This window comes from Macaca thibetana, chromosome 19 (genome assembly GCF_024542745.1).
Source record: "Macaca thibetana thibetana isolate TM-01 chromosome 19, ASM2454274v1, whole genome shotgun sequence".
In the NCBI taxonomy this organism is placed as follows: Eukaryota; Metazoa; Chordata; class Mammalia; order Primates; family Cercopithecidae; genus Macaca; species Macaca thibetana.
Genome location: NC_065596.1, coordinates 7,475,131 through 7,497,272, shown reverse-complemented (window position 1 = coordinate 7,497,272; position 22,142 = coordinate 7,475,131). Strand labels below are relative to the sequence as shown.

Genomic DNA, 22,142 nt, shown 5'->3' with positions numbered 1-22,142 from the left:
CAGGCCAGAATGCAGTGGCACAATTACAGCTCGCTGCAACCTCCACCTCCCGGGTTCAAGTGATTCTCCTGCCTCAGCCTCCCAAGTAGCTGGGATTACAGGCGCCTGCCACTGCGCCCGGCTAATTTTTGTATTTTTAGTAGAGACAGGGTTTCACCGTGTTGGCCAAACTGGTCTTGAACTCCTGACCTCGAGCAATCCACCCATCTTGGCCTCCCAAAGTGCTGGGATTACAAGTGCGAGTGACTGCGCCTGGACTCAGAACCCCTCTTAGATATTCCCACTCCCCTAATGTCTTCTCTTGTTCTTTAGGATAATCACTCCTACTGTGTGTCTTTTAACCATTGCGCTGGATTCACCTCTGCACTCACGTCTGTTTGCGTACCAGCCTCTCCTGCCTGTCTTTGGGCCCCATCTTCACACCCTCAGCCATTCTTGGTTGACTCGTGCCGCATTTATGGCTCTTGCTCCAAGCCCCCAGGTGGGCTGGCACCAGCATTTCTTTTTCTTGCAACCTTCAGAAGCAAATGCATTTTTTAGGAATAAACTTGGCTGGGCACAGTCACTCATGCCTATAATCTCGGCACTCTAGGGGGCCTAGGCAGGTGGATCGTTTGAGCTTAGGAGTTCAAGGCCACCTGGCCAACATAATAAGGCTGTCTCTATTAAGGGAAAAAAAAAAAAAAAGGTCAGGCACAGTGGCTCACGTCTGTAATCTCAGCACTTTGGGAGGCCGAGGAGGGCGGATCACCTGAGGTCAGGAGTTCGAGACTAGCCTGGCCAACATGGTAGAACCCTGTCTCTACTAAAAATGCAAAAAAAATTAGCTGAGCTTAGTGGCGGGTGCCTATAATCCCAGCTACTTGGGAGGCTGAGACAGGAGAATCACTTGAACCCGGGAGGCGGAGGTTACAGTGAGTCGACATCATACCACTGCGCTAGAGCCTGGGCAACAAACAGCGAATCTCCATCTCAAAAAAAAAAAAAAAAAAAAAAAGGGAAAGAAAAGCCAAGCCCAGACTTCATCACTACACAATATATGTATATAAGAAACCTGCACTTGTAGACCGGGCGTGGTGGCTCACCCCTCTAATCCCAGCACTTTGGGAGGTCGAGGTGGGCAGATCACCTGAGGTCAGGAGTTCGAGATCAGCCTGGCCAAAAAGTAGCCGGGTGTGGTGGCACATGCCTATAGTCCCAGCTATTCAGGAGGCTGAGGCAGGAGAATTGCTTGAACCCAGGCAGCAGAGGTTGCAGTGAGCCGAGACTGCACCACTGCACTCCAGCCTAAGCGACAGAGTGAGACTCTTGTCTCAAAAACAAAAAAAAAGGAAAAGAAAAGAAATTGGTATTGGCAGACTGCTACTTACCACCCCCCTGGTGTGCTTCTGATGTCACTAGCTCTTCTATTCAAGCCGTCTCTCTGGCGGAGGATCCTTTCCGGGGAGTCCTATCTCATTGCGAGTCTCCTGTGGTCTTGGACAGCTGGCTCCTCAGTCTTTCCTTGTTGCCCGTGACCTTGGCAATCTTGAGAGCACCGACCATATTCCTGCAGGATGCCCCCTGCCTGGGCCTGCCTGATGTTCTTCTCCCCAGTAGACTGGAGTTGTGGCTTCAGAAGCAACCGCCCTCTAAGCCATTTGCCTGAGTGCGTTTTTTGTGGCTCTCCCAGACTTTGTCTTCCTAGGTTGGGTTTCAAGGACCCTGGAGTTTTGGGAATCCCATATTTCAGGACTGGTTCAGTCTTGCTCATCCCCACATGCCTCTCACTGTTACCGGTGTGTGGCCAAGGCTTGTGGGGCCGAGCCTTCATCTGCTTGGGGAGCTGCTGGGGAGGTTTATTCAGAGATGAGGTCAGGAAGGATGTGGGCTGGGAAGGGCATAGCAGAAAGAGGGTCATGGCTGTTGGGCTTCAAAGTTGAAAGGCTGCCTCTGGATGGGGTGGGATGGGGGCTGGGATGGAGCAAACTCAGGGGGAAGGGTCAGGTCTTGGGGGTTGTCTGATGATGTCACTTGTAAAAACCACTATCAAAATTTTTTTTTTTTAAGTGACAGAGTCTCTCTCTGTCACCCAGGCTGGAGCATGGCTGGTATAATGACGGCTCACTGCAGCCTCGATCTCCTGGGTTCAATTGATCCTCCCACCTCAGCCTCCCGAGGAGCTGGGACCACAGTTGAGCACCACCATGTCTTTATTTTTTGTAGAGATGGGGTCTTCCTATGTTGCCCAGGCTAGTCTCAAACTCCTGGCCTCAAGCACTCCTCCCACCTTGGCCTCCCAAAGTTTTGGGATTATAAGCATGAGCCACTGCATGAGCCTGAGGTCATGTTGAAGGACAGACAGACCCTCACGGGATGCCGTGACTGGTTGCCTCTGGCTTTTTGGGTGAGCCTAGTCGGGTGGGGAACTCCAGCATTGGGTCAGGTGCTATCTGCCCAGGAGTGGGACTCCACATGCCCCTTAAACTTCCCCCCACCTCTCTGACTGTGCCTGGCTCTGACCTCCCTTCCAGCTCCAGGACACGCGCGCCCTGAGCCTGGGAGGCATGCTGAAGCCAGGCGGCCGGCAGGATGAGTGTGAAAGAGGCAGGCAGCTCGGGCCGCCGGGAGCAGGCGGCCTACCACCTGCACATCTACCCCCAGCTGTCCACCACGGAGAGCCAGGCCTCGTGCCGCGTGACCGCCACCAAGGACAGCACCACCTCGGACGTCATCAAGGACGCCATCGCCAGCCTGCGGCTGGACGGCACCAAATGCTACGTGCTGGTGGAAGTCAAAGAGTCGGGCGGCGAGGAATGGGTGCTGGACGCCAACGACTCGCCTGTGCACCGGGTGCTGCTGTGGCCCCGGCGGGCGCAGGACGAGCACCCGCAGGAGGATGGCTACTACTTCCTGCTGCAGGAGCGCAATGCAGACGGGACCATCAAGTACGTGCACATGCAGCTGGTGGCGCAGGCCACGGCCACCCGACGCCTAGTGGAGCGTGGCCTCCTGCCACGGCAGCAGGCGGACTTTGATGACCTGTGTAACCTCCCTGAGCTGACCGAGGGCAACCTCCTGAAGAACCTCAAGCACCGCTTCCTGCAACAAAAGATCTACACATATGCGGGGAGCATCCTGGTGGCTATCAACCCCTTTAAGTTCCTGCCCATCTACAACCCCAAGTACGTGAAGATGTATGAGAACCAGCAGCTGGGCAAGCTGGAGCCACACGTCTTCGCGCTGGCCGACGTGGCCTACTACACCATGCTCAGGAAGCGCGTGAACCAGTGCATCGTGATTTCGGGCGAGAGCGGCTCTGGCAAGACCCAGAGCACCAACTTCCTCATCCACTGCCTCACCGCCCTCAGCCAGAAGGGCTATGCCAGCGGCGTTGAGAGGACCATCCTGGGTGCTGGCCCCGTGCTGGAGGTGAGCAGGGAAGCTGGTTGGTCTGTGGGAGGGGGCCTTTGTTTGGAAAATGTGGGTTTTGAGCCAAGCGCGGTGGCTCACGTCTGTAATCCCAATACTTTGGGAGGCTGAGGTGGGAGGATTGCTTGAGCCCAGGAGTTCAAGATCAGTCTGGGCAACATAGCAAGACCTTCTCTCTACAAAAAAAATGATCAGCCAAGCAGGCATAGTAGTGCTCACCTCTAGTCCCAACTGCTCAGGAGGCTGAGGCAGGAGAATCACTTGAGCCCAGGAGTTTGAGGCTGCAGTGAGCTATGATCATGCCACTGCATTCCAGCCTGAATGACAGAGAGAGACTCCGTCTCAAAAAAGAAAAGAAAAGAAAGAAAGAAATTTCAGGCCAGGTGTGGTGGCTCATGTCTATAATCCCAGTGGTTTTTGGGAGCCTAAGGCAAGAGGATTGCTTGAGCCCAGGAGTTCAACATCAGCCTGGGCAACATAGCAAGGCCACCTCTCTACAAAAACAAAACAAAACAAAAACAAAGATTAGCCAGGTACGGTGGCACACATTTGTTGTCCCAGCTATTAGAGAGGCTAAGGCGGGAGGATCAATTGAGCCCACAAGTTGGAGCTATGATCGCACCACTGCACTCCAGCCTGGGCAACAGAAAGAGACCCTTCCTCTAAAGAGAGAAAAAGTGGAGGTTTTCTGATAGTTGTTATTATTCAGGTACTGCGAGGCCAACTGGTCAGGATGCAACTGCCCTTGGAAAGAGAGTTTGTTACTCACAGTTCCCTAAAGAGGGTGCAATGCCATGGAAGGCCACAGGGGGAAGCACTGGAACACGTCAGGAGACTGAGGGAGAGAGGGAAAAAGGGAGCGGAGAGAGGCAGGAACCTTTATTGTGATTTTCATGCATCGGAATGTGCTAGGCAGAGTAAGCTGGCGTAGGATTGGCTTGTTTGAATTATTTCAATGGACTCTGGGGCATAAGGGCTGCCCCTTGTTGTTAGGTGCCAGGGCCTGGGGTGATGAGAGCAGGGGATAGTGGGCTGGAGTGTGAGAGCCCCACAGAGGAGGTGGCTGGGGTGTAGGCTCTGGGCTAGTTGGTTTGCATATGGAAGGCAAGACCCGAACCATCTCTAGGAATTGGCTAGAACCAATCTAGGAATTGGAAAGGGCCGTCTCTCTGGGGTCAGCCTGGCCCCAGATGTCAGAGCATCAAAAATACAGAAAATAAAAAGTCACTGGGTGTGGTGGCTCATGCCTGTAATCCCAGCACTTTGGGAGGCCGAGGTAGGTGGATCACCTGAGGTCAGGACTTTGAGACCAGCCTGGCCAACATGATGAAACCTTGTTTCTACTAAAAATATAAAAATTAGCCAGGCATAGTGGTGCGTGCCTGTAATCCCAGCTACTCAGGAGGCTGAGGCAGGAGAATCACTTGAACCCGGTAGGTGGAGGTTGCAGTTAGCCAAGATTGCTTCACTGCACTCCAGCCTGGGTGACAGAGTGAAACTCTGTCTCAAAAAAAAAAAAAACAAAAAAGGGTCACAGTTAATACACATTTGGCTTCCAGATCATGGCCATTCCTTCTCAAGGTGCCTGAAAGAAAAGGCTGGCGCATTCAAACCAGTTTGAGGAGTGCTTCATAATGGGGCATTTCTAGGGGCACCGGCAGGGTGGAAGGCAGCCAGCAAGGCGTACGGCAGGCCTGGGGGTTAAGGGGATGGGAAGGCATTGTCACAGAGTGGGCAAGGGGAGGGGGCCACCTGGTTCCACTGTAGAGGCAGCAGAGAAGGGACCAACCCAGGCTCTCATGCCTCATGCCCTCTGTCCGCTGTTCAGTGCCCTGATCAGCCAAACCCCACGGGAGCCCTCTGTGTGCCGCTGTGGGTGAGTCTTGTGGCCACAGGGCTGCAGAAGTGACCACACAGCACCCATCATTCCAAGGGTTTTAGGATGAGGTGCATCCACATGTCTCAGAACAACACAACCATCGTCACCTGGTGAGGGCCAGGGGCAGCATGTGGCCTCAGGGGTCTGCACCTCTGGGTGTGGGGTCTGCTTTTTTTTCATTTTTATTTTTTATTTTTTGTGGAGATGGGGGTCTCACTGTATTGCCCAGGCTGGTCTCAAACTCCTGGACGCCAATGATCCTCCTACCTTGGCATCCCAACATGCTGGGATTATAGGCGTGAGCCACCGCACCCAGCCCCGCTTTCTAAAAAAAAAAAAACAAAAAAACAGACTTTAGTTGTTTTACAGCAGTTTGAGGTTTATAGAAATACCCAGCAGATAGTGCAGAGAGTTCCCATGTACCCCTCCCACCCCCATGTTCTCGCGTTATTTATATTTTGCATTAGCGTGATGTGTCAGTTGCAACTGATTCAAATCCACATTGACACTGTTACTGACTAACAGCCATACTTTCCATTAGGGTTATTGGTGTTGCAAGTTCTTTGAGTTTGGACAAAAGTATAATGAATGTATCCGCCGTTGGAGTGTCACAGAGTAGTGTCACTGCCCTAAAATTCCTCCACACTCCCCTTGTTCATCCCTCCATAATCTTTGGCAACCACGCTTCTTCTGACTGCCTCCATAGTTCTGGTTCTTCCCGGCTGTCTGTAGTTGGAGTCCCAGTGTATAGGCTTTTCAGACTGGCTTCTTCCACTTCACAACGTGCATTTAAGGTTCCTCCATGTCGGTCCAGCGCAGTGGCTTACGTAATCCCAGTGCATTGGGAGGCCGAAGCAGGAGGATCATTTGAGCCCAGGAGTTCCAGATCAGCCTAGGCAAATAACAAGACCCCGTCTCTACAAAAAAAATATATATATATACAAAAATTAGCCAGGTATGGTGCTGTGTGCCTGTGGTCCCACCTACTTGGGAGTCTGAGGCAGGAGAATCTCCTGAGCCCAGAAGGTTGAGGCTGTAGTGAGTCAACGTCGGGCCACTAGACTCCAGCCTAGGTGGCAGAGTGAGACCCTGTCCCCCCCCAAAAAAGGGGGAGGGGAGATTCCTCCATGTCTTTTTGTGGCTTGAGAGCTCATTTATTTTGCTGAATTATAGCCCATTATATGAATATGTCAGTTTCTTCACATTTAGGATCCTGAGAGCCCCCTCAGTGGAGAGAGGGAGTTGGGGCCAGGGTCAGACCCCACCCTCCCTGGAGCCTTGACCTCTGGCCTCTTGTTAGTCCTCATAAGCTGAGAGCTGCCATGCACATTTCACTGAAATCACATCTAAGCAGTGCCTACGGAATGCATTTCAGTTCCTCTTCCTCTCTGAGGTCATCAGCAAGACATTAATTGGGGTCATACAACTTAGCCCTCGTCCGACATATGTAGCCTATTTCTGTTTTCTCCTGTACAAGTAACACAGAGATTCATTGTCATTGTTTACATCAGCTTTCAATAAAACCGCTGAGCAATTTCACTATAGAATGTCCATTTTCTTTCTGTTCTGTTCATGTCCTGTCCTGTCCTGTCCTGTCCTGTCTCTCCATTACCTAGGCTGGATTACAGTGGCACAATCGTCACTTACCACAGCCTGGAACTTCTGGGCTCCAGCAATCCTCCCCCCCGAACCACCCAAGTAGCTGGGATTCCGGGTGTGCACCACCATGCCTGGATAATTTTTAAATTTTTTGTAGAGACAGTCTTACTACATTGCCCAGGCTGGTCTCGAACTCCTGGCTTCCAGTGATCCTCCCACTTCAGCGGTTTTTAATATGCTTTGTTTTGTGTGCATTACATTATAAACCCAGACCACCCATTCATCGCTGTGTGAGCATTTGCTATGTGGCAGACTGTGATACAGACACTGGACTATGTGGTGGCCAAAGTGAACACAAAATTCTCCCCAGGTAGAACTCAGAGAGGACTCTGGGTGACGCAGGAACTGTAGAGGTTCTGAGCAGACGTGGATGCAACCCAGCTCTGGGGTCCCGAGGCCACCGTGGCGTCATCCCAGCTCTGAGACTCAGCCACAGTGAAACTGCCAGTGGCCCCAGTGTCCTCCTACCTGGTGGCCAGGGGGCTCGATGGCTCTCCAGGCCAAAACATCAGTGCCTGGCATCCACATCAGAGATAAAACAGTGACCTTGGAAATTCAGCATGTATGGCTCACACCTGTAATCCCAGAGTCAGGAGGCTGAGTCAGGAGGATTGCGTGAGCCTAGGAGTTCCAGACCAGCCTGGGTAACATTGCAAGACCCCATCTCTACCAAAAATTTTAAAAACTAGGCTGGGTACAGTGGCTCATGCCTATAATCCCAGCACTTTGGGAGGCCGAGGCAGGTGGATCACCTGAGGTCAAGAGTTCGAGATCACCCTGGCGAACATGGTGAAACCCCGTCTCTACTAAAAATACAAAAATTAGCCGGGTGTGGTGGCAGGCACCTCTAATCCCAGCTACTCAGGAGGCTGAGGCGGGAGAATGGCTTGAACATGAGAGGCGGAGGTTGCAGCAAGCCAAGATCGCACCATTGTACTCCAGCCTGGGCAACAAGAGCAAAACTCCATCTCAAAATTAAAAATAAAAATAAAAAATTATGGTCCCAGCTACTCAGGAGGTTGAAGTGGGAGGATTGCTTGAGCCCGGGAGTTCAAGACTGCAGTGAGCTATGATCACACCACTGCGCTCCAGCCTGGGTGACAGAGCAAGACCCTGTCTCAAAAATATAAACAACAAAAATTTAGTAGGTGAATGAACGAGAGGGTAGATCCAATGTTTACCATGTCAGACATTTTGCCAAATGGGACCAGGCAGGTGGGTGAACACCTGAGCCCCACAGAAATGACACACCCAGCCCCAAGGTTTCAACGTGGAATGGCCAGGAGGCAGGATTGCCACCTAGGTCTCAGTTCAGGGTCCATGTCCTCCCCACCACGTTACTGCCTCCACAGCTCCATCTCCCTAGGACCCTCCAGGGTGTGGATGAGTTTCCTGTTGCTTAGGTAACAAAGTGTTAGGGGCAAGGGAGTCTCCAACAACAGGGATGAAGGCTCTCATGGTCCTGGAGGCCAAGAGTCTGAAATCAAGGTGTCCACGGGGCCACGCTCCCTCCCGCCTCTGGAGGAGGATGCTTCAGGCCTCTTCCAGCTTCTCTGGCGGCTGCAGATGTGCCCTGGCCTGTGGCCACATCACGTCAGTCTCTGCCATCAGGGGTGTTCTTCCTGTGTGTCCGTGTCTTCACGTGGCTTTCTTACAACAAGGACACCACTCATGGGATGTAGGGCCCATCCTACTCCGGCATGACCTCATCCTACCTAATTGCATCTGCAAAGACCCTATTTCCAAATAAGGTCACATACAGTTTCCAGGGGTGAGGATGTGGATATAATTTTGGGGACAGGGAGCACAAGTCAGCCCACAGCATCCCCCGTAGAGTCCTAGAGTCCCACCTGGCCAGCTTCAGGTCCCACCTGGCCCCTGGCAAGTCCCACTTGGTGACATCTTGTGCCTGGGTCCTCGAGGTCTGCCCCAGATCCGCAATTGTCTTGGGTACCGGTAATTCCTCCCCGGATGCCAGCAAAGCTCCCTCCAGCCTCCACGCCTGCACAGTCTCCAGTATGCCTTCGACAGCCATTAGTCACCCTCCGTGAGTCAGACCCCTGGTCCTGCCAGGCCGCCCTGCTTGGGGCCTCAGCAGTGGGGGCTGGCGAGGCCGGTTTTCTCCAGCGGTTCTAAGCTGCTCGAGGGTGGTGCCCATGCTGGCTTCCAAAACAGGCTTGAGCCAAATCCACGTCATGGCAATAAACGTGCTTCCTGGGGCGACTGTTTGCAAAGGGATATGATTGTCTTCACGGAGAGCTGGATTTCTCAACCTCGGCTCTGTTGACATTCAGGGCCGGATCGTTCTCTGGGGAAAGAGTCGTCCTGTGCATTGAAGGACATTGAACAGCATCCCTGGCCTCCACCCAACAGATGCCAGGAGCACTCCCCACCCCGCAGGTGTGACAACCAGAAGTGTCCCCAGACATTTCATTTGATTAGAGAGGTATTAACAAAATAGCTTCCAGGCACTGCTGATGTCCCCTGGGAATAGAACCACTGTCTTTTGAGTTCTTCCCATAAGACCCAATCACTGTTCATTGCAGCCACTGAGCTTTTAGAAATTACCCATGAGTTCCATCTGTTCTGTGCTAACTTAAGAGTCATTTTCTTTTTTTTCTTTTTTTGAGATAGAGTCTTGCTCTATCCCCCAGGCTGGAGTGCAGTGGCACAATCTCAGCTCACTGGAACCTCCGCCTCCTGGGTTTAAGTGATTCTCCTGCCTCAGCCTCCCGAGTAGCTGGGACTATAGGCGCCCACCACCATGCCCGGCTAATTTTTACATTTTTAGTAGAGACGGGTTTCACCATGGTGGCCAAGGCTGATCTCGAACTCCTGACCTCAAGTAATCCGCCCTCCTTGGCCTCCCAAAGTGTTGGGATTACAGGCGTGAGCCACCATGCCTGGCCCCAAGAATCATCTTCCAATAAGAGGAATAATTAGCTAAATCATGCCTCAGGCCCACTGGGTATCAGGGTTTATGCTTCTTGATTTTCCTCCATCATCTCTAAGCCCTCACGGCAGCTCTGCCCATTTTAAAGATGAGGAAACTGAGCCCCAGAGAGACACGTGGATGCATGAGTTTCCTGAGGTGTCTATACATTTTACGGGCTGGAAGTCCTCAAACAGCAGTGGTTGATTCTCTCACAGTTCTGGAGGCCGGAAGTCGGAAATCAAGGTGTGGGCAGGGCTGGGTCCCTCTGGAGGCTCTGAGGGAGAGTCTGTCCCAGGCCTCTCTCCCAGGTTCTGGTGGCTTCAGTCGTCCTTGGAGCTCCTGGGCTTGTGGCCACATTGCTCTGCCCTCTCCCTCCGTCGTCACCTGGTCTTCTCCCCTGTGCGTGTCCAATCTCCCTTGTCTTTCTCTCATGGGATCACTTCATCTCAAAACGCTTATCTTCATGACGTGTGCAAAGACCCTGTTTCCAAATAAGGCCACAGTCACAGGTTCTAGGGGTCAGGACTTAGACATGTCTTTTGGGGAAGCCACAAGTCAACCCACCACAGGTGGATTCCCCAGGCCACACTGCAGACAGCCACAGCCTAACCCGGGGTTTCAACCCGGCCTGAGCCCCGGCCCCCCGTTCAGGCTGCCTCTCTGCTCTCCCCTCTCTCGCCCAGGCTGCAGAAAGCCGGAGATCAGCACAACTCGCAGTATCGATTGGGGATTTTTTTCTCAGCTCCCCAAAAGGAGAAGTTGAGCTGTTTTGAGGTTTGGGCGCACCTCCCCACCCCCACCCCCACCCCCACCCCCAGCAAGGGTTGCAGCCTTGCTGTGCAATGCTGACCAAAAAACAGGAAGGGAGCACTGTGGAAAGCCGGTTCCAATCAGCTGATCTGTCCGCCACTGCAGTTAACTGTTGCCATCACCTTTCACCAAGTCTGGGGGCTGCAGAAGCCATGGGTCTCCCCGTCCTCCATGTGGCCTCCAGCCTCCCAGTGCAGGCGCCCCTCGACAGCCCAGGGGCTGCGGATAGAGCAGCCCACGGCATCGGCCATGGGGGCTCGCCGCAAAGCACACCCAGAACACGCTCCTCTCCCTTCGCCCACAGCCTCAGATCTACCAGGCACTCGCCTCGGTGCCCTTCTGAGAGCAGGCTGAGTCCAAGGGGCCAAAGGCTGGGGTTCCCTTCATCCGTCCTGAACTGTAGCAAGTGCAGCTGGCGGCGTGCGTGGAGTTTTCATTCTGAAAGCAGAAATAAAACAAGGATCCTTGCTTGTCAGGCTGTTGTCCCAAGGGTCCCCAGACTCCATGGAGCCCCTGTGGCCTGGCCCACAGTGGGACACGGTGACAGTGATGGGCTGCGGGCCACAGAGGGACGCCCCCAGCTGGTGGAGCCAAGCTCACCCGAAGTCGTGCCAATCCCAGGACATTCCAGTGAGGGACTGAGGAAGGGTCCTGAGCTAGCCACTGCCCTAGACCCCCCTCTTGGGGCAAAGGAACCTAGGACTTGTATCCACCTGGACCAGGTCCTGAGCTCCTCCTTAGGGGCCCCACAAACCCAGCCTCATGTTCCCCCCGACTCCCTAGCCCCTCCGCCATCAGCCAGGCCACTAGCTCTGTTCCCCCACCCACAGTCAGCACTGGGGCAGGTCACCCAGACCACAGTGTCATTATCCACCTCGACCTCCACCCTCAAGGACACCTGCCTGGGCCACGTCCTTTCCCCCTGAGTCTGTCGGGCGAGACACAGATGGATGCCAGCCTCCACCCAGCGTTGGGGGCATCATCTCATACATCCTCGCCACATCCTGACGTGGACAGACTGACCCCTTCCACCTGACGTGAGGTACACGAACCACTCAGCAAGGGTGGCAGAAATAGAAAGTTCTGGAACCGGGCATATGCCAACTCTAATGCCTCTGAAGTTGAGGTTTCTGTTTAAGAGCTTATCGAGATATAATTTACCTATTTACTATTTATAAATAGATACATTTATACCTGCAGTTTATAAATATATAGATTAAATTTTATCTGCAGTTTATAAGCCTGTAAATTAAATTACATCTGCAGCCTCAAATTCCTGGCCTCAAGTGATCCTCCCACCTCAGCCTCTCAAGCAGCTGGGACTACAGGGGCACGCCACCACACCTGGCTAATGTTTTTTATTTTTTTGTAGAGACTGGATTTTGTTATGTCAGCAAGGCTGGTCTCGAACTCCTGGCCTCAGGCAAAAGTGTGCAATTCAGTGGCATTTAGTACACTCGCAGTAGTATGCAACCATTGCCTCTATCCAGTTCCAGAATATTTCCATCCCCCCAAAAGGAGACCCCATCCCCATCAGCAGTCACTCCCCACTTCCCTCTCCCAGGCTCTGGCAACCACTAATCTGCTTCCTGTCTCTACGGATCTGCCTGTTGTGGACATTTCAGATCAATGGAATCTCTCACACTCTGTGGCCTTTTGTGTCTGGCTTCTCTCACTTGGCATCGTGTTCTTGAGATTCATCCACATCATAGCATGGATCAGTGCTTCCTTCCTTTTCATGACTGCATCATATTCCATGGCCTGGATGGATGATGGACTATGGTTTGTTTCTCTGCCCGCTAGTTGTATCAGCATTTCATTCCTTTGTATGGCTGGTATGTGGTTGGGATTTTCCTGGACCCCTGCCCCATCCAGGCCAACCTCCCCCATCAGTGCCCCCCACAAGAACAATGTTGGGGAGTGGGAGGATTGTCACTCACACAGAGGATCTCCTGGAGACTGTCATGAGCCCTGGGAAGGAGGAGAGCAGTCCCGTCCAGCAGGCTGCTCCGGGCGTGCTAATGGCTGGAGCCACTGAGGGACACCAGGTGGGACCAGGAGCAGGGGTGGGAGGAACCGAGGCGGGGGCAGGTGTGCCCAGGCACAGCAGGGACGTCCATCTGCATGTCCTTTCCAGCCTGTTGAGAAGCCAGTGGCCAGAGGGAGGCTGGCTGCAGGGAGCATGGCGGACGGGCTGGCTGACAGGGACCCTGGACTCAGGCAGGAGCGTTTGCAAGTGCAACAGAGGGGGAGTCCTGGGAGCAACCCCAGCCTCAGGGATGTGCCAGATCTGAGGCTGACAGCCGAGGACAGACAGGTCCCAGGGGAGGAGGAGAGGGGGTCAGAAATGGCTGCAGGGACACCGTCTGGAGGCCAGTCCTGGTGAATTTGGTTTGGAGTGCTTCGTTCAAGCAGCTGATGGGGCAGCCAGGGCTGTGCACCAGCCACACAAAGAACCCCACAGCCCCAGCACTCATCAGGCCTCAGAGGCCATCCTGTTGTATGACCCAGTCAGAGAGGGGTTGGGGGCAGACAGCAAGCTGGGGCACCTCCCAGCCAGGCACTCACCCAACCCTTGGCTGTTAGCCATGCGGCGAGGTGAGTTTGGCAGAAGTAAGTGTTGAAAGGGGGCGTGTGGCTCCCCTCCTCATGGGGGGACATTTCAGGGATGAGATTCAGGGCATGGGCCATAGACCGGAGGAGGCTCAGGGTCAGGACGGGGCCAAGGCCTCAGAAGGCAGAAGTCACCCATGTCCCGAGCAGCAAAGGGAAGCCAGCGTTTATTTGAGGAAGAGCAATACCTGCAATCAGCGCCCGTCTGTCTGTCGAAGGGTCCAGGAGCCCCCAGTGGCTTGGGTTGTGTCTGTGTTACGTGAATGCAGAGGTATTTGAGGCTGAGGGTCCCTGAGTCACTTCTCTGGGCTGAGGGAGAAGGAAGGTGGGAGCATCAGTGGGCAGCAGGGTGGGCAGGGAGCTTGGACTCAGGAGGGTCCGGGGCAGCAGCCTGGTGCACTTCAAAGGGAGATTGGAAGGCCCGTGTGTCCAGGGCCGGGTTGGGGGAGCAGGGCCAGGGTCACCGGGTGCCCGTCCTCCTCTCGGGTGGGTGCACTGCTGTGGTGGGGAAAGAGGAGGCAGAATTAGGGCTCTCAGGAGTCTCCACCCTCGCCCCACCAGCGGTCAAGACTCAGGCTAGCCCAGGCCATCCAAAAGGCTGAGCAGTGGAATGGTTATCCACACAAACATCCGGGTCACCCATCCACACAGGCAGGCATGTGTGGGAGACAGGGTGGTACAAGGACAGAAGGAGGAGGTACAACGTGGCCCTGACCACGAGCTACCGAAGGTCCCTGAGGGGGGTGAGGTGGGCACCCCGGGCACCACAGGAAGCAAGGATAGAATCAATCTCTGGCTGCCTCTCCTGTGTGGCCTCCCCGGGATGTTTGCACAAAGGTGGAGGGAAGCAGTTTTGGGGGGCCCTGGGTCTGCAGAGCAGCCCAGAGGAGGAAATAGGAGCTGGGGTCCGAATGCAGGGCAGGCAGGAGATTGGGCAGGGCAAACCCCACAGGCGACGAGAAAGCGGAATAAGCCATCATATGGGGTCAGTTTCAGACCTCACAATCAGAAACCCTCAGGGACAGAGGCCAGACTTCCTGGTCCAACCCAAGTTCCCAACCACTGCCCTGTTGATATGTGGGCTGGATCATTCTGTTATGGCCAGGCTGTCCTGTGCATTGTGGGGGACTGAGCAGCATCCTGGTCCCTGCTCACTAGATGCCCATAGCACCCCCGCCCCTAGTCCCGACAACCAGAAACGTCTCCAGATGTTGACAGGTGTTCCCTGAGGAGCAGAACCACCCCAGTTGAGAACTGCTGTTTTAGGTCAACTGGATGACAAGATAGATTTCATTGTAACAGATGTTCTCTGCCTAAATATTTTTAGATTCTTTTCTTCTTAGTAACATCGTGCCATTGGAGTTACACATCAACCCGACCATATTCGGCACCATTGTGGAGCGGCTGTTAGGGGTGGTGGGAAGCAGTTTCAGTCCGGTGTTCTCCCTCATCCCTGGGGGGAGGTGACTGGTGTGCCTCCTCGTCTCTCACCCCCTGCCCACCCGGAGCCGGTCACTGCCCACCCACGGTCAGGCATGTCCTCGTGACACCAATGATGAAGCGGCCCTAGGTGTGTGAGGATCTGGCTTTCCAAGAGCTTGCTCTTCCAGGTGGACTGAGTGACGTCTTACAATGTTGTTTTTAAGACTTGCTCCCCATGCCAAAAACCGCAGTCCCTGATTTTAGGACTTGGCCTGCTCTGAGGGTGACATGCTCCCTGCTGGGGTTTTTTGCAAAGGAATGTAATCAAAGAGGTTTGCCGGTTTTCTGATCCAGGCGAGTGCTGGTTTGTGCGCCCTGGATTCTGTAGTCCTCCCTGTCCTACTGGGGTGACTTCTTGAAACCTGTGCCAGGTGCTGGCTATGGCTCAGGTCTCCCTCCTTTAAGCATCTCCCCAGCAGGAAACAAGTCAAGAACCACTGCCCGGAAACAGGATCAGCGGCCAGAGATTCCCCACTTTGGCAGAACCATGACACGTTTCGTTATCACTTTTCGTTCCCCCAGCTGCTTTTCCACTTTTTTTTTTTCCCCCTCTAATATGACACTTAGTCTTTTTAGTGTCTTTTCATCTTTTTTAACTTTAAAAAAAATTTTTTTAGGGACAGGGTCTGGCCCTGTCACCCAAACTGAGGTACAGTGGTGCAGTCATAGTTCACTGCAGCCTCAACCTCCTAGGCTCAAGTGAGCCTCCTGCCTCAGCCTCCCAATTAGCTGGGACTACAGCCACATGCCACCACGCCATCAAGGTTTCATTTCTTTTGGTATCTACCAGGGATTGGCAAACTACAGCCCACGAGTTAAATCTGCCAGTGCCTATCTCTACAAATAAAGTTTTATTGGTGCATAACCACGTCCATGCATTTACATATCATCCCTGGCATCTTTGGCACCATGAGTGCAGAGCCGAGTAATTGCACCCGAGACACTGCATGGCTCACAAAGTTGAAAATATTTACTACCTGGCCTTTTATAGGAATTTTTTCTCCTTGGTCCCCCCCAGTACATCCACCACTTTGTAGAATGTTCCAGAACCCCATAAAGGTGAACATTTCACAGATGTCTTTTTTTTTTTTTTTTTGAGATGGAGTCTTGCTTGGTTACCCAGGCTGGAGTTCAGTGGTGTAATCTCGGCTCACTGCAACCTCCGCCTCCTGGGTTCAAGCAATTCTCCTGCTTCAACCTCCTGAGTAGTTGGTATTACAGGAACCCACCACCACGCCTGGCTAATTTTTGTATTTTTAGTAGAGACAGGGTTTCACTGTGTTGGCCTGGCTGGTCTCAAACTCCTGACCTCAAGTGATCCACCCGCCTCAGCCCCCACAAAGTGCTGGGATTACAGGTGTGAGCCACCGCACCCGGCCCCCAGGTATCTTCTGCTCAGCTCCCCCTTCCCAGATGTAATGAAACCAGCTTCCCATCCTAGATCCAGACAGCCCAGATCACCAACTGGAATCTCTGCATTTGTATCTGTGCCATAGACATACATATGTATTCATAAGCGTCCACTTCCCCACACAGAGTCATAAAGCAATTTGGGGAGTCAGGAAAGGAGGACACAGATAGAGATGTCCTACAGGGTTCGGCAGAGCTAACTCACTCCGTCTCTCTGCCCCACAGGCAGCTGGGAGTGATTGTACAGCCCATGCATTTGGGACCTGGCTGAGGCTGGCAGGGGCTGTGCAGGGTTCCCTCCTTGCCTTGAACCCCCTCACAGGCTGAACACCAGCAGGCCCTATCTCTCAGAGGGTTTCCAGCTGCCTCCTGAGCTCTGAGATCGCATGTATCCTGCCTGCAGGGTGCACAACCTGCCAGGGACACGGTGGGAAGAGGATCATGGAACCCATGGGCCCAGAGTCACCGAGCAGGACCCTGTCATCCTCCTGGTCTCTCACACCAGCCCCCTTCCTCACTGTAGCTGAGACAGCCTGACCAGAGGTACATGCCCAAGGCCACAAACCCCCCAGGAGGAAGCTGGCATCTGGGGTGTCAGAAGTGTGATTAGGAACCAGAGGGTGTACTGGAGCTTACAGTTGGAGGATAATTAAGCCAGAGGGCCACCTCTTTAAGGGAGAGTGAATTACGGCACAAGGACAGGCGAACCGGAGTCGGGCGGCCGGGAACAAGGCAGTGGTCAGTGTGACCCGGCAGCATTCCCCGCTCCGGTGCCTTTTCCCAGCTCTGGAGACAAACCAGCAGGCCTGGGTGTTCCCCCCACAGAGCACAGAGAGCAGCGGGAGCTGTGAGGGGCAGCCTGGGTGGGAAAGAGGGCTACAGACCTCAGAGAGGCCTCTCCAAGCTGAAAAGTGGGGCACATCAGAGCCAAAGGTGTCTTTGGTGGGTATGGAGAGGGTGGGGGTGCCCTACAGCTGAGTGCTGAGGCCCCTGGCACCACCAGGGAGGGTGGAGGCTGCATTGACCCCCAGGCGGAAGGGGCACCCCACCCCCAAATCCCCAGGTACTCGCTCAGCCTCCTTTCTGTGCCCTGCCACATAAAACATCACAGCCCTGATGTTTAGAATGATCTAAGGCTATTTTAGACAAAAGGGGAAGTTATATTTTGGGGAATGCTGCATCTAAGAGAAGAGTAAAATTACGGGGTATATTTTAAGCGCCATAAAAAGGTCTCCTTGGAATTTGGAGAAAGTTGATTAAAAGCTAAAGCGTAAGGTCTGGGACACCCCTGCCGCAGCCCCGCCTTCCCTGAATGTTCTGGGGGTTTTACTGTTCCGGGGTTATGGAGACGGGGAACCCATCTGTCTTTCCGCCATGTGTGCCTCAATGTTTGGGGCGGGAGTGTGGGCAGGCATCAATCAGCCACAGGGCCTGGCCGCCGATTTGTTTCCTAGTGATTATCCAGGATAGATCCGATTTCTGCAGGCCCCGCCCAGGGCAGCTCAGTCCCCAATGTCACAGTGCAGTTGCCACCTATGGTTTCCTTCTGTGTGACTTGGCCACAGCAAGCCAGAACCAGCTCCTAAAACCAGCCCCCTCGAGACCCCCATTCCCGAAAGTGCCCAGAGGCCACTTGGCATCTTCTGCCCAGCTGCTGACCGGCCCTGTGACCCCAACACGTGGTTCCTCCTGGGTAAAGGAGAGAAAGGGATGACTTAGCAGTGATCAAAAACCAGCACCCAACACCTTCCGTAGAGGGGGTTCTCTGTAAATCCCGGATGGTATCATCACTTCCTTTTTTTTTTTTTTTTTTTTTTTTTTTTTTGAGACGGAGTCTGGCTCTGTCGCCCAGGCTGGAGTGCAGTGGCGTTATCTTGGCTCACTGCAAGCTCCTCCTCCCGGGTTTACGCCATTCTCCTGCCTCAGCCTCCCGAGTAGCTGGGACTACAGGTGCCCGCTACCACGCCCGGCTAGTTTTTCATATTTTTTAGTAGAGACGGGGTTTCACCGTGTTAGCCAGGATGGTCTCGTTCTCCTGACCTCGTGATCCGCCCGTCTCAGCCTCCCAAAGTGCTGGGATTACAGGCTTGAGCCACCACGCCCGGCCCTGGTATCATCACTTCTTTAAGGAAGAGTGAATTACAGCCACCTGTGCCTTTGTCAGTGTTATTACAGTATTCTCGGCCCGGTGCGGTGGCTCACGCCTGTAATCCCAGCACTTTTAGAGGCCGAGGCAGGCTGATCACTTGAGGTCAGGAGCTCGAGACCAGCCTGGCCAACATGGTGAAACCCCATCTCTACTAAAAATACAAAAATTAGCCAAGCGTGGTGACAGGCACCTGTAATTCCAGCTACTGAGGAAGCTGAGGCAGGAGAATGGCTTGAACCCGGGAGTCGGAAGTTGCAGTGAGCCAAGATTGCACCACTGCACTCTAGCCTGGGTGACAGAGCGAGACTCTGCCTCAAAATAAATAAATAAATAAATAAATAAATAAATAAACAAACATATACGGGATTGTAGTTAGCGGGTATGTGAGGTATGTGAACTGAGGTTCTCGCCCAGGGCTGATTCTGCCATCAGGTGATATTTGGCAAATGTCTCCTGGAGACATTTTTGCTTATCATAGCTGGGGAGGGAGAGATGCTACTGGCTTCTGGTGGGTAGAGGCCAAGATGCTGCTAAATGCCCCACAGCGCACAGGACGGCCCCCTCTTTAAAGAATGACCCGGCGCAAATGTCAGTAGTGCTGAGGCAGAGAGACCTGCGTAAGTTTAGAGGCCTTTAGAGAGTGTTTTTGAAAATCTGGTCTGGCGCTGTGGACAGAATCTGCAGGGAGCGGTGGTAATTCAGAAACCATCACCTGAATGGAGGCTGGGCGCCGTGGCTCACGCCTGTAATCCCAGCACTTTGGCAGGCTGAGGCAGGAGGATTGCTTGAGTCTAGGAGTTCGAGACCAGCATGACAACATAGCGAGAGCCCATCTCTATATTTTTAAATTTTTTTAAATGAATTTATTTATTTATTTTAATTATTATTTTTTTGTTTGTTTGTTTTTTTGGTTTTTTGTTTTTTTGAGACAGAGTCTCACTCCGTCGCCCAGGCCGGAGTATAGTGGTGCAATCTAGGCTCACTGCAACCTCTGCCTCCCAGGTTCAAGTGATTCTCCTGCCTCAGCCTCCCGAATAGCTGGGACTACAGGCATGCACCATCACGCCCACCTGATTTTTGTATTTTTTGGTAGAGACATGGTTTTGCCATGTTGACCAGGCTGGTCTTAAACTCCTGGCCTCAAGTGATCCGCCCGCCTTGGCCTCCCAGAGTGCTGGGATCACAGGGATGAGCCACCATGCCCAGCCTGTTTTTTAAATTTGATTTTTTTTTTTAATAAAGCCACCACCTGCATGGAGGGAGCTGTTTGTGGACGGTGTAATTGTTAATAAGATTGTCCTCCAAGGAGGAGGAGAAGATGACAAGGGCAGGTAGCCCCCAGAGAGGCCCTCAGGGCAGGCCGGCCTGAGGGGACATCTCCAGTCCTGCCAAAGTGCCTGAACCGGTTCTCGGCACCTCTGACTTCTCCCCTACAAACCAGAATTTACCAGCTCCAGGAGTTCAGGGGAATGGCCAGGAAGCCAGACGTGGGGGTTTGAGTGCAGGCTTGGCCGCCTGCATGCTGTGTGACCTGCAGCAAGTCACTTGACCTCTCTGTTCTGCCTCCTGATCTCTCGTGCCCCAGGGCCTTTGCATGTGCTGCACCCTCAATCTGGAATACTCTTGCCACCCTCATCCTTTTAAGTCCCACGCCAAGGCCTCCATGTCCCTTCAGTGCCAGCGCACAGCAACACTGGGAGATTCAGAGCACAGATCCAGGGTGGTGGGCAAGCATGGGGTGTGGCTTCCACTGCCCTGTACCCTGAGGTTCTGAGCAGGCTCTGTTGAGCGACCCCGTGTTTCTTACAGCCAGCTTCTTACAGCCGGCTTCTGGTGTCGGCTGAGGAAGAGCCAGGAATGAGCGATTGCTGAGATGGAGTCACAGGACACCGAGGCAGCAGGGAGGCCAAGGAGGGGAGCCTGGGCAGTCCTCCTGTGCCTGAGCACGTGCCCATCCTTACTCTGGAACTGCCACATAAAGAAAAGCAGAGACGCCCAGTGGCTCACACCTATAATCCCAGCACTTTGGGAGGCCGAGGCAGGAGGATCACTTGAGCTCGGGAGTTTGAGGTCATCCTGGACAACGTGGCGAAACCCTATCGCTACAAAAAAATACAAAAATAAGCCAGGCATGCTGGCGCATGCCTGTAGTCCCAGCTACTCAGGAGGCTAAGGTGGGAGGATTGCAGGCCCATGATATGTCAAAAGCAGGATGTGTCAACCAAGATGGAGGTGATGAGGAGCGGCTAATGCCCAACTGTCAGGAGCATCAAAGGACTTTATATCACATGATCCCTCTGGGCACAGGGCAGTGCCTGCCGTGGCTTCCCCAGACCCAAGGAGGATGCCACACAATGTACTGTTCAGCTTTGGAGCGAGCGCCCAAGACAGGCTGGGCAGCCACCGCTACTGCCCCTTTTCAGAGCAGAGTGGATTCAAAGGAGATTATTTAACCACGAAAAGGAATGAAGGGCCAGTCAGTAAGGCTCACGTCTATAATCCCAGTGCTTTGGGAAGCCAAGGCGGGAAGATTGCTTGAGGCCAGGAGTTTGAAACCACCCTGGGCAAAATAGTGAGACCACATCTCTACAAAAAATAAAAATATTAACCAGGCACGGTGGCATGTGCACATGTGCATGTAGCCCCAGCTACTCAGGAGGCTGAGGCAGGAGGATCGTTTGAGCCTGGGAGGCAGAGTTATAGTTAGTGAACCATGATCGCGCCGTTGCATTCCAGCCTGGGCAACAGAACGAGACTCTGTCTCAAAAAAAAAAAAAAAGCCAGGCACGGTGGCTCATGCCTGTAATCTCAGCACTCTGGGAGGCCGAGGCAGGCGGATCACGAGGTCAGGAGATCGAGACCATCCTGGGTAACACAGTGAAACCCTATCTCTACTAAAATATATAAAAAATTAGCTGGGCGTGGTTGCGGGCGCCTGTAGTCCCAGCTACTCGGGAGGCTGAGGCAGGAGAATGGCATGAACCTGGGAGGCGGAGCTTCCAGTGAGCAGAAATAGCGCCACTGCACTCCAGCCTGGGGGACAAGCGAGACTCCGTCTCAGAAAAAAAAAAAAAAAGATAGATAGATATCTAAATATATATATATATATCCTTTTATGCTCATTGGTAACAGTCCTCATGGTGAGTGCTGAAGAAGTTGGCTGGAGTGGGTTTGTGGCAGTTGCTCTTGGAGTATATATTCTGGAGAGAAAAATACAGCCGATATAGGGCAGCTTAGTCTTGGCATGGTGGCACATGCCTGTAGTCCCCGATAACTCAGGAGGCTGAAGCAGGAGGATTACAGAACCCTGGGATTTACAGGCATGAGCCCTCACATCTGGTCTGGGGTTTCTTGTTGTTTTTCAAGACAGAGTCTGGCTCCGTCACCCAGAATGGAGTGCAATGGTGTGATCTCAACTCACTGCAGCTTCCACCTCCTGGACTCAAGAGATCCTCCCACCTTAGCCTCCCAAGTAGCTGGGACTACAAGCGTGCACCACCACACCCAGCTAATTTTTGTAGTTTTAGTAGAGATGGGGTTTTGCCATGTTGTCCATGCTGGTCTCGAACTCCTGGACTGAAGCCATCCACCCTCCTTGGCCTCCCAAAATGCTGGGATTCTAGGCATCAGCCACAGCCCCTGGCCTGTTATTTTTAACACACCCCCTTACTTGTACTTGGATTGTCAACTTTTTCTCTTCCTCACCACAGCCCACTGAAGGGACACAGCAGTGGTCCCACACTGAGTTTCGGGAGATAAGGGCAGACTGAAATCTTGATGATTCAGACTTGCTT

General features: G+C 53.3%; 1 protein-coding gene across 5 annotated transcripts in view; it reads left to right on the top strand.

Annotated features, from left to right (window-relative positions):
- MYO9B (myosin IXB) overlaps positions 1–22,142 on the top strand; it is a 135,649-nt gene that overhangs the window by 21,388 nt on the left and 92,119 nt on the right. For 4 of the 5 annotated variants that reach the window (XM_050769406.1, XM_050769405.1, XM_050769404.1 and 1 more), the window contains exon 1: positions 2,449–3,411. In XM_050769406.1, coding sequence (XP_050625363.1) covers positions 2,572–3,411 — 840 coding nt within the window. In that variant the 5' untranslated portion in view covers positions 2,449–2,571. Of the gene's footprint in view, positions 1–2,448; positions 3,412–22,142 lie in introns of those variants that run through there. The other variant, XM_050769407.1, reaches the window with a different exon arrangement.